The 11782-nt window shown below is 56.0% G+C and overlaps 1 protein-coding gene across 2 annotated transcripts; it reads left to right on the top strand.

Annotated features, from left to right (window-relative positions):
• Positions 1 to 3865: 3865 nt before the first annotated feature.
• LOC100089219 (keratin, type II cuticular Hb5) lies at positions 3866 to 10292 on the top strand. 2 transcript variants are annotated; one of them, XM_029073199.1, is made up of 9 exons: positions 3866 to 4282; positions 5420 to 5628; positions 5963 to 6023; positions 6528 to 6623; positions 7505 to 7669; positions 7860 to 7985; positions 8167 to 8387; positions 8979 to 9010; positions 10099 to 10292. In XM_029073199.1, exons 1-9 carry the CDS (start codon positions 3866 to 3868, stop codon positions 10290 to 10292), a joined length of 1521 nt encoding a protein of 506 aa, XP_028929032.1. The 2 variants fall into 2 exon arrangements, with proteins under 2 accessions (XP_028929032.1, XP_028929033.1); XM_029073200.1 differs by having other exon boundaries at positions 8979 to 9014; positions 10106 to 10292.
• The last annotated feature ends 1490 nt before the right edge of the window (positions 10293 to 11782 follow it).

The following is an 11782-nucleotide window of genomic DNA, read 5'->3' as shown; positions in this document are numbered from 1 at the left end:
AGCTTCCAAGGAGCAAGCTAACGGAGAGGGGGAGGAAAGAGCCCCAAGGATCATTATATCTACCCCTTTATGTCCCAGGCACTGAGGGCTAAATCTGTGGGTTATCCTGATCCCTTGGCTTAATAATAATAATAATAATAATAATACTTGTTAAGTGCTTACTATGTGACAAGCACTTTTCTAGGCACTGGGGCAGATCCAAGTTAATCAGGTTGGACATAGTCCCTGTTCCGCATGGGGCTCACAATCTTAATCCTCATTCTACAGATGAGATAACTGAGGCCCAGAGAAGTGAAATGACTTGCCCAAAGTCACACAGCCAATATGAGGTGGAGACAGGATTAGAATCCAGGTCCTTCTGACTCCCAGGCCTGTATTCTATCCACTAAGCCATGCTGCTTCTCCTTGTCCTCCCTTCCCAGTGTGGGCAAGCGGGAATATCACACCCTCCTAGCAGGCTGCAGAGACTCCAGGGTCTCCCTCCTACTGGACTGTGAGCCCCATGGGGGACAGGGGCTATGTTGCACCTGATTAACTTGGATCTACCCCAGCCCTGCTGACACATAGTAAGTACTTAACAAATACGATATTTTAAAAAATTAATCAGATTAGACACAGTCCCTTTTTCTCATAGGGCTCACAGCCTCAGAAGGAGGGGATAAAATTTAAACCCCCATTTCACTGTTGAGGAAATTTAGATACAGAGAAGTTAAATGACTTTCCCAGGACACACAGCAAGCAATTGGCAGAGCTGGGACCCAGGTTCTCTGACTCCCAGGCCCATGCTCTTTCCACTAGACCATGCTGCTTCTCAGGGAATGCTCACTGTTCTGTCAGACGGTGCTCCCCAGAACTACTTTTTCTGCTTTCTCCCCACACCTGCTCCTGCAGTTTTCCCAATGGGACCAATATCCCATCTCAAAGCTTCATCCGTGTCCCACCTCAAAGCTCCAACATCCTGAAAACTCAGAGTTTCCAACCAGTGGAGCGTCACACTACAGAGCAGAAGATCAAAGAAGAGCGAGGAGTCCGGAGAAGGCCTACTGATTCACCCACTTGGAGGCAGGGGCCGGATGGGATGACGTCTCATGGTCCCTCTCAGCCCTGAAGGTTTCTGTCACTCTCCGGACTTTTCCAGGACACCATCACTACCTCGGAGATCCGGACACTCCCATCCTGGAACTGGGAACCTAGGGAAATCCCCAAGGAGAGTCAGGGAAGACTTGGATGGTGTCAGTGGGCTGTGCATGGGAACACAGGCAGGTGGCCTTCTGTTCTGTCTGAACAGGCCCGACTCCACACACCCACCTGCCACCTCCAAAACCAGACGCTATAGACTCCTAGAGAACACGCTCAATAATAAAGAATAATGATCCTACCATTAAGCGCTTACTCTATGCCAAGGAGGAACAGCATGGCCTATTGGCTAGAGCACGGGCCTGGGATTCAGAAGGACCTGGGTTCTAATCTTGGCTCTGCCACTTGTTTCCTCTGTGACCTTGGGCAAGTCACTTCACTTTTCTGTGCCTCAGTTACCTCATCTATAAAATGGGGAATGAGACTTTGAGCCCCACATGAGACAGGGACTTTGCCCAACCCGATTTGCCTGTATTCACCCTAGCACTCAGTACAGTGCCTGGCACATAATAAGCACTTTAAAATACCATTATTCATAATAATAATAAAAACTCCCTCTAGACTGTAAGCTCGTTGTGGGCAGGGAATGTGTCTGTTTGTTGTTATAGTGCATTCTCCCAAACGCTTAGCACAGTGCTCTGCATACAGTAAGTGCTCAATAAATACCACTGACGGTTTCCACCATACAACTCAGCCTTTATGGGTGTCCATCTCAGTTATGGGTTTCCTCTGACTGTGAGCTCCTTGAATAAAAGAATAAATGAATAAATGGCGATATTTGTTAAGTGCTTACTATGTGCAAAGCACTGTTCTAAGTGCTGGGGGATACGAGGTGATCAGGTTGTCCCACGTGGGGCTCACAGTCTTCATTCCCATTTTACAGATGAGGGAACTGAGGCACAGAGAAGTTAAGTGATTTGCCCAAAGTCACACAGCTGGCAAGCGGCAGAGCCGGGATTAGAACCCATGACCTCTGACTCCCAAGCCCGGGCTCTTTCCACTGAGCCACGCTGCTTCCCTCAGGCAGGTCACGGGTGTCTTGCTGCTGTGGGACTCTCCCAAGTGCTCAGTAGAGTGCCTAGAGCCTAACAGGCGCCCAGTAAATATCACTAATCCACGGACTGGAACGTCTCGGTGTTTCCACCAAAGCAGAGATACTCCATCAGTCAGCGGGGATCCAGCCCCCGACTCCCTGCAGAATTGCCTCTTTCACTCTAGACTGTAAGCTTGTTGTGGGCAGGGAATGTGTCAATCAACTCTGTTACATTTTACTCTCCCAAGCGCTTAGTACAATGCTCTGTGCATAGTAAGCTCAATAAATACGATTGATTTATTTGCCACCCTGTAAGGGATTAAACAGATTTAATTATCCCAGAAAGGGATGATTGGTCTTGGCAAGCCTCGTCTCTGGCTGCTCTCTGGCTGAAACTAGATTTAAAGAACTGCACGGGGACCACCCGCCCGCCCCCCCCCCCCCCCGGGGGGGGGGGGGCAGAAATGGGCAAAATGCAGAAACCCGAGCGCCTTTCAGCCACCAGAAAGGTCCACTCTGTTGAAGGCTAAAAGCACCAGGTCCGAGCTAGAGGGGACATCCACAAGCCTCCTTGGAAGAGAGGCGGCGTGGCCTAATGGGTAGCTCACTGGCCTGGGAATCAGAAGGACCTGGGTTCTATTCGTGGCTCCGCCACTTGTCTGTTGTGTGACTTTGGCCAAATCGTTTCACCTCTCCGCGCCTCAGTTCTCTCATCTGTAAAATGGGGATTAAGACTGTGAACCCCATGTGGAACATGGAAGGTGTCCAACCTGATTATCTTGTATTCTATCCCAGCGCTTAGTCAGGTGCTTGGCTTAACAAAAACCATAAAACAATTGTTTTTCCCATCTGTTTCAGCATTTGCTGGCTAAACAAAATACCTCCCTCGAGCCCCCGAAACCCCTTCAGGGTCCCAGGCTGCAGAGACTCCCCCCCCCCCCCACCAAGAAGGGAAGCCATAGCCCGATCCCTCTTCGCCCCAGCGAACTCTCTGACAGCCACCGGTTCCCGAGTGCGCTGTACAGAGGACTGACCAACCGCAGCAAGAGGGATTGAGGTTAGACGGAACTCCTGGACAATTGGAGAAGCGCTGGCTCCCAGAGGAGTTTTCTGGGAAGGCGGGGCGGCGGGGGGGGGGGGGGGGTGCGAACGGACGGACCCAGAGAGACAAGCTTCTGGGGGCGGGGGCGGGATGGTCTCTTTCAAAATCCCTCTGTCCCCCTGGCGTTGATTTGGGCCTTTGAGGAGGAGATGGGGTCGGCAGGAGAGGGGGTCCCTCCACACACCCCGCCCAACGTTTCTCCCCATCAGTGAGAGGGGGCCCGGCGTACCTCATAGGGTGGTGGGGCAGATTAATTACTTAATGTATGTAAAAGAGCTTTGAAGATGAAAAGTGCAACGCACGGGGTTGCTAATAACATCTTCAAGCCCGGTTCCACCGCCGCCGAGTCTGTGCTGAGCTCACCGCGAAGCCGAGTGCTTAGGGTGGTACTGGCAAACACCCCAAGCCAATAAAGCGCGTAAAATGGCTTTTCTCTCCTTTTACACAGCCGAACCCCGCTGTCTCCCCGCAATAAAAGGCCCCGCTGCCCCGGTCGGGGCAAGACAATCAGCAGCTCCGACAGCTCCGACAGCTCCGACGGCTCCGTGCGCTCTCTTTCTCTCGCTCCCCGCAGCGCCTTCCGATTCAGCATCATGTCCTGCCGCTCCTACCGCATCAGCTCCGGCTGCGGGGTCTCCCGGACTTTCAGCTCCTCTTCGGCCGTGGCTCCCAGGGTCGGGGACCGCTGCTGCATCAGCGCCGCCCCTTACCGCGGGGTCTCCTGCTACCGGGGACTGACCGGCTTCGGCAGCCGCAGCCTCAGCGCCGTGGGGGCCTGCGGACCCCGCATCTCCATGGGGGGCTACCGCCCCGGCTGCGGCCGCAGCTTCGGCTACCGTTCGGGCGGCGTGTGCGGGCCCAGCCCGCCCTGCATCACCACCGTGTCGGTCAACGAGAGCCTGCTGACCCCGCTCAACCTGGAGATCGACCCCAACGCCCAGGGCGTGAAGCACGAGGAGAAGGAACAGATCAAGTGTCTCAACAGCAAGTTCGCCGCCTTCATCGACAAGGTGAGGCCCGGGGGGACGTCCCCAGACTCACTCTGACCACCGGACGCCCCCTTTTCCCTCGAGGAGCTCCCTCGAGTCCTCTGGAGGAGACAGGATGGACCACGAGCAACCCGCATCGCTCAGGGCTTCTTGGAGACATTGCTTTCTTGAGACGGTGTCCTAAGCCCTGGGACCTGGCAGGGATGGCGAGTGAGGTCGCCCCGCTTCCAGGAGGACCAAACCCGACATCGAAGGGGAACCAGGGTCTGCCCTGAGCCCCCAGATCTCTGGGGATGGGAGCACCTCACCCCCACCTCTCAGTACCCCTTTCTAGTTCTGAATTCTCCATTAAGTCTAACCTAACTTTCTACTCCAACCCAAGCCCGTTTCCTCTGGGTGAAGAGAATCGGTTTCTCCTGGGGCGTGGCAGCCCACGGAGGGTTAGATGTGGTCTCTCTGTCTCTGTGACGCTACGGCTCTCCGATTCTGTGCCTCTAGATCTCCGTCTCTAAACCTCTGTCTCTCTCTCCGTCTGGATATGCACTGATTTGTGTTTCAGTATTCATTCATTCAATCGTATTTATTGAGCGCTTACTGTGTGCAGAGCACTGCACAAAGCGCTTTTGTTTGTATCTGGGTGCCTCTCTTACTCTGGCTACCCATGTCTCTGCCTCTTTTTGTCTCTAGCCTCCTCTCGGAGTCTCTGTGTGTGTCTCTGCCTCTGTCCCCGCCTCTGCAGTCCCTCGATTTTCCACGCAATCCCATCCACTCTTTACGATACTGAATATCTGATTCCGGCCATCCTTCTGGACTCTAGACTATAAAATCTCTGTGGACAGGGAATGTGTTCGTCCATTCAGTAGCATTTATTGAGCGCTTGCTATGTGCAGAGCACAGTATTTACAGCTTGGAATGTGCAGTTCGGCAACAGATAAACAGATGTATCTGTTTATTGTTCTATTGCACTCTCCCAAGCGCTTAGTACAGTGGCCTGCACACTGTAAGCGTTCAGTGAATCCATTAACTGGCTGACCAACCCCAGAGGAGAGGAGTCCGGGGCGAGAGGTTGCAGGGGAGCGAACGGAGTAGGGATGAGCTTGGCATTGGAATCCTCCCTGAACACGCTCCCCGCGTATCTCCCTACCTCTCCCGCCTCAGGTGCGGTTCCTGGAGCAGCAAAATAAGCTGCTGGAGACCAAATGGCAGTTCTACCAGAACCAGCGATGCTGCCAGAGCAACATGGAACCTCTGTTTAATGGCTACGTCGAGACCCTGAAGCGCGAACTGGAGTGCGTCGAGGCGGACAGCGGCCGCCTCGTGTCCGAGTTAAACCACATGCAGGAGGTGCTGGAGGGCTACAAGAAGAAGTGAGTGCCCGTAGCCGCATCCCCTCTTCCCTCTCCCCCCCCCCCAATCTCAGTGCGCGGAGAGAAGGGGGTCCCTGCTAGAGACAGACCCGGCCCCCCGCCTGCCAGCTGCTGGGGAGACAAGCGGACAACCAGACCCTTCCCCCCGGATGGACAGACCCGGTCGGACGGGGGTCGGGGGGAGTCGAGGGAAAGGGAAGGTCCACATGGGGGACAACGGCGGAGCGCTAGAGGACTCCGTGGGGGAGGGGGGTCTCACCCTGCGATGAGTGGACTGGCAGGAGGGGCCGGACCCACACGGCCATTCTCCCATCCCACTCCTGTCCCCCACCAGGTACGAGGAGGAGGTGGCGCTGAGGGCCACGGCAGAGAACGAGTTCGTGGTGCTGAAGAAGGTGAGACCGTCGGGATGGGGTCTGCCGGTGGAGAAAGCGCTTAAGGAGACGAAACTGAGACCCTCCCACCCCGGAGGGCGGGTCCCAGACCTGGGAGGGGGTGTCCTGCTCTAGGAGTTGGGGTGGGGGGCGAGAGATTCTCGGATGTTACCCACAGACCTCTTCTTTTCTTATAACTGTGCTGTTTTCTGCTTCTTTTTTTTTTTGAGAAGCAGCCTGGCCTAGTGGGCAAGAGCAGGGGCTTGGGGGGGTCAGACGGTCACGGGATCTAATCCCGGCTCCATCACTTGTCTGCTGTGTGACCTTGGGCAAATCACGTCACTTCTCTGGGCTCAGCGACCTCGTCTGTAAAATGGGGAAAAGACTGTGAGTCCCACGTGGGACAACGTGATTATCTTGTAACTATACCAGCGCTTAGAACAGTGCTTGGCACGTAGTAAGCACTTAACGAATAATACATTTAGGATTATTATTATTCCTCCCTGCTCCCTTCTCCCTCCAAAGGACGTGGACTCCGCTTACCTGCGAAAATCGGACCTTGAGGCCAATGCGGAGACCCTCACGGAGGAGATCGATTTCCTGCGGTCGCTGTACGAGGAGGTAGGCGTGGGCAGGGTGGCCTGCGGGTGGAAATGTGGATTACGGGCGTGTGGGTATCAGAGGGTACCCGGGGACACGCAGGCAATAGTTGTGTTTGTGTCTGGACCAAAGGGTATGCTTGATTCCTTTAAAGCGTGTGCATGCATGGAAACATAATAGGCAGGCTTAAGTTTGATGTGGACATCTAAGAGATATCTTTTATGCACTTCCATGTATGTACACGAGATGTGCGGGTGCCCACCGGTGCACGTTTAATTGTGATGTTTATTAAGCGCTTACTCTGCGTCAAGCACTGTTCAAAGAGCTGAGGTTGACCCAAGGTAATCAGGTTGGACGCGATCCATGTCCCTCTTGGGGCTCACAGTCTTAATCCCCATTTTACAGAATTCGTAACTGAGGCACAGAGAAATGAAGGGACTTGCCCAAAGCTACACAGCGAACTTTGTGCTTCTGTATGTGTGTTTCTGTCTTTCGTGGGTATGTCTGGGTGTATACAGGCATAGGCTGTGTGTATGGGGGGGGGGGGAGGGAAAGGGTTAAACACGGGAGTACGAATTGCTGATTATGTGTGAATGGCAACGTGTGCGTATTTAGTTGCGTGCCCAAGTGTATGTATTTGTTCGTGCACGAAGGGGATGTTGCGAAAAGAGGGATCATAAAGCCAGAGAACCCAGGAGTTCTCGGCCCCGGGAGTTCGTGACGAAAATCTGCAGAAACAGCAAAATACTTTCTGGGGTCCCACGGCTCCGACCCCTCCCCTGGCCAACTTTCCGAACCTCCGGGGGAGCGTTCGGACTGGAGGGAGTAATTTAGGGGGGTGGGCCCAGGAATTGACGGGGGTCTGCCCCGACCCCGCCTAACCCTTCTCTTTCCTCGCGTAGGAGATCCGCCTGCTGCATTCCCAGATCTCGGACACCTCGGTCATCGTCAAGATGGACAACAGCCGGGAGCTGAACATGGACTGCGTCGTGGCGGAGATCAAGGCCCAGTACGATGACATCGCCAGTCGCAGCCGGGCCGAGGCCGAGTCCTGGTATCGCAGCAAGGTGAGCCCTGTCGGGGGTGGGGTGGCTGGGGGGTGGGATTCCCCTAACCCGATGTCCTGGGCTGAGGCAGGGAGGTGGGTCCGGCCTGTCCTATCTGGGATCAGCCCTGTGACTGACAGCAGCGAAGCAGGGAAGTGGGGTGGCTTTCCCCCCACCGATACCCCCGTTTTCTCCCTCCCCCCGGCCGCAGTGCGAGGAAATGAAGGCCACGGTGGTCCGTCACGGGGAGAGCCTGCGCCGCACCAAGGAGGAGATCAATGAGCTGAATCGCATGATCCAGCGGCTGACCGCAGAGGTGGAGAATGCCAAGTGCCAGGTGAGTGGGTGGGGGAGACCCTCCCCTCTGTGGACGGAGGAGACCGTCCTGGTGAGTCGGGGGGAATCTCTAGTCATGCCCCCTCCCCCCTCACCGGGATCCTGGCTGGAGAGGAGGGCGAGAAACCCTGGCCCTCCTAACGTGACCTCTCCCCTCACCCCTCTTCCCGTCCTTCCCCCAGAACGCCAAGCTGGAGGCCGCCGTGGCAGAGGCAGAACAGCAGGGCGAAGCGGCCCTCAACGACGCCAAGTGTAAGCTGGCCGGGCTGGAGGCCGCCCTGCTCAAGGCCAAGCAGGACATGGCCTGCCTGCTCAAGGAGTACCAGGAGGTCATGAACTCCAAGCTGGGGCTGGACATCGAGATCGCTACCTACAGACGGCTGCTGGAGGGCGAGGAGAGCAGGTGAGGAGTGCGAGGGGAAGAGGAGGATGTTTTGGGGTCTGGGGTCGGGGCAGCACGGAGCGGGGTGGCACATCACGGGCGGCTCTCAGTTTCCCCGAAATTTACCGGTAAGAGGGAGGGACCCAATAAGAGGGAATTAAGTTAGACCCAAGGAAGAATTCCATCAAATCGCCTAGCCGGGGAGGAGGGGATGAATGTTCTAGACTTTAAGCCCGGAGTGGGCAGGGATTGTCTCTCTTTATTGCTGACTTGTACTTTCCAAGCGCTGAGTACAGTGCTTTGCACACAGTAAGGGCTCAATAAATCCGATTGAATGAATTGAATGAATGAATGTTGCACCGCTTCCCGGAGAAACTGGGGGGGGGGGGGAGAATCACCACCAGCGGATTCACTCCTGGATGTTGATACCGCAGAGATCCCAGTTCCCCCCACCCTTGGCGGACCTAAGAAGACCCTAGCTGCGGAGCCCCTCTCCCCCAGGGACCCGGGCTGCAAAGATTTCCCCCTACACCTCCCCCGCCTCCGCCCCCACGGGGTCTCAGACAAATTCTGGAGGTCGGCTTCGCTAACCTCTCTCCTCTTCCCTCACAGGCTGTGTGAAGGCGTGGGAGCCGTGAACGTCTGTAAGTATTCTCTCCCGGCTAAAAGGTTCTTGCTGCATTTTGACCATAATAATAATAATGGTATTTGTTAAACGCTTACTATGGGTCCAGCACTGTTCTAAACGCTGGGCGCAAAACGGGGCGGGCGGCACCACAGGCAAACTTCTCCAGATGATACAGGTCACCATTTCGTCGGTGGTCCGAGCGGTGTGGAGGTGCCAGACGGGAAGAAAAAAATGACTGCTTGAAACCTCGACCCTTCCAAAGATAAATTCTAATCTGAGAGGCTGGAAAATCTGGACAATTTGGCAACCGGCTTGTGTAGTGTACGCACCGCCGCAAATTAAGTTCCTACTTGATTAACTTGTTTCTACCCCAGCGCTTAGAACAGTGCTCGACACAATGGTAAGCTCTTAAGCCTGATCAACATCATCATCATTACCCTGGGTACACACCCTCTGAGTCAGTCTTCCTGATCCCGCCTCTGGATTTATTTTATGATATTTGTTAAACGCTTACAATGTGTCAAGCACTGTTCTAAGCTCTGGATTAGATATAAATTTATCGGTTGGACACAGTCCCTGTCCCACATGGAGCTCACAGTCTAAGTGGAGGGAGTAGGATTTAATCTCCATTTTTCACATGAGGGAACTGAGGCACGGAAAATTTAAGTGACTCGCTCAAGGTCACCCAGCGAGCAATTGGCAGAGTTCCGGATAAGAACCCAGGTCCTCTGACACCCGGGCCCTACTGGAATTCTGCGCTCCGCGCCCGCACAAATTAACATTGAGCGAGACGCTGTGATGTACAGCGTTATACTGGGCACCTACTAAATGCAAAGTGCTGTACTAGGGGCTTGCTAGGGCTAGAACACCGTACTGGAGGCCTGCTAGGTGATTACTACCCCATGCCTACTAAGTGCAGAGCGCTGTCCTGGATGCCAGAAAGCTTTAGAATTATATTGGATGCCTACTAGGTGCACAGCGCTGAACTGGGCATCTATTAGATGCAGAGTGAAATCCTGGACACCAACTCAACGCCAAGGGTTAGGTGCTCGGAAGCGCGCATCGAGGCATCCAGTCTGACCGTTCCGTGTTTCTTCCCCGCAGGCGTGAGCAGCTCCCGAGGCGGGGTGACCTGCGGGGGCTTCTCCTGCTCCACGACCCCCGGCCGACAGATCTCCACGGGCTCCTCCATGTCCGGGGGCAGCTACACCGTCATGGCACCCGACTCCTGCGCCCCTTGTCTCCCCCGCGGCCCCGGTTTCAGCTGCGGGAGCAGCCGGTCTGTGCGCTTCGCCTAGAGGGCCGGCGCCTCCCGCGCCCCCTCCCGCCGGGACCCCCTGAGCGAGGGTGAATCCGCTGCTGCCGCTTCCTCAAAACCCCCACCTCCCACCCCCCATCCCCGATCCCCCGTGGAACGCCCGTTTTTAACGCAAGCGTTGCCCCGCCGCCCGTTTCCAACGCAAGCGTTCCTCGCCCCGTCGCCCGTTTCCACTGGCAAGCGTTTTTACGCACGGGGATGAGGGGCGGCAGAACGCGGGGATCGTGTGCAGGGTCGGCCAACCTCTCCAGCCCCCCTCAAACCCTCTGACTCCCCTCCCTCCAGCGGTGACGAATCTCACCCGCCTCGACCACTCCTCGCTCCGGGAGCCCCTCCTGGAAAGGGAGGTGGCGTTCGCCTGTCCGGTCTCCGGCTTCTCACCTCGCTTCTCCAACTGCCCGCCTGCTGCTGACTTTGTCTCGTTCTGGCTGAGCTCCCCGCACTGGGGCTCCCGGGGCCCAGAAGCCCGCCGGGCTCGTTCTGGAATAGAAACGTCGAGGAACGCAGCCGAAACCGTTCCGAGCGTCGTCCTCCCGTTCCGCCCGTCGCCTGCCCGTTCGGCCCTTCCATGCGGGCGCTGGTGGGCGTCCGGGGGGATTGAGTCTCTTCCAACCGGCGCGTTTCCCCTGTGAGCCTCCCCCGGAGGGGGGCGGGGAGGGGGAGGAGGGGGAAAGACGTCCTTAATTTATTCCAGTTGATGAGTTGCTGTGTTGAATTGCTTTCGCCCTCGTGTTAGTTTCACGTTCTGTATTTGCAATAAACTGAGGCATCATTTCAAAGCCGTGGTCTGGGCCCTTGCTAATAATAATGTTGGTAATGACGATGGTATGTGTTGAGCGCTCACTCTGTGCCAAGCACTGGTCTAAGCGCTGGGGTAGATAAAAGGTAAGCAGGTTGGCCCGCGTGGGGCTCACGGTCTTCATCCCCATTTTACAGATGAGGTAACTGAGGCACAGAGAAGTCACCCTAGGTCACACAGCAGACAGGTGGCAGAGCCGGGACTAGAACCCACGTCCTCTGACTCCCAAGGCCGTGCTCTTTCCACTAAGTCGGGGTCTGGGAAGTCGTCAGGGCCGGTGAGCCCGTTTTAAAGACGCCGGGACCGGCCTCGCCAGAGAGGCCGAACAAGGTTAGATCCCTCCCCCGCCCCGGCCCTCATGGGTCGGGGTCTGGAGAGGGTATGGGGTCGGCGGGGGAGGAGGGAGGGACGCAGAGCGCTCCCCGGGCTGGTGAGGGGCGGGTGGGGATGGTGGGGACAGGGAGGACTGGTGTCCATTCCCGCTTCCGTTATGCTGTGTGTCCGGGTGAGTGGCACCACCTCTCTGATCCCTTAGCAGGAGGTGATCGCTTCGTGCTCCTTTTCAGGGAAGATGGTTGGATCGCGCTGCCCTATCCGGGCCTGATTTCGAGCCGGCCGTTTTGGGGGAGACCAGAGGAGAACGGGTGGGCGACAACTTTGGAAATTTTTTG

Source organism: Ornithorhynchus anatinus, chromosome 10 (genome assembly GCF_004115215.2).
Source record: "Ornithorhynchus anatinus isolate Pmale09 chromosome 10, mOrnAna1.pri.v4, whole genome shotgun sequence".
In the NCBI taxonomy this organism is placed as follows: Eukaryota; Metazoa; Chordata; class Mammalia; order Monotremata; family Ornithorhynchidae; genus Ornithorhynchus; species Ornithorhynchus anatinus.
Note: the sequence above shows the minus strand (reverse complement) of the source record. Positions and strands in the feature narration are given on the sequence as shown.

Bases quoted from the DNA above. Each gene is read 5' to 3' on its own strand.
- LOC100089219 (XM_029073199.1), top strand. From the start codon at position 3,866: ATGTCCTGCCGCTCCTACCGCATCAGCTCCGGCTGCGGGGTCTCCCGG. The intron at 4,283-5,419 runs GTGAGGCCCGGG...CTCCCGCCTCAG, and splicing joins TCGCCGCCTTCATCGACAAG to GTGCGGTTCCTGGAGCAGCA. The intron at 5,629-5,962 runs GTGAGTGCCCGT...GTCCCCCACCAG, and splicing joins CTGGAGGGCTACAAGAAGAA to GTACGAGGAGGAGGTGGCGC.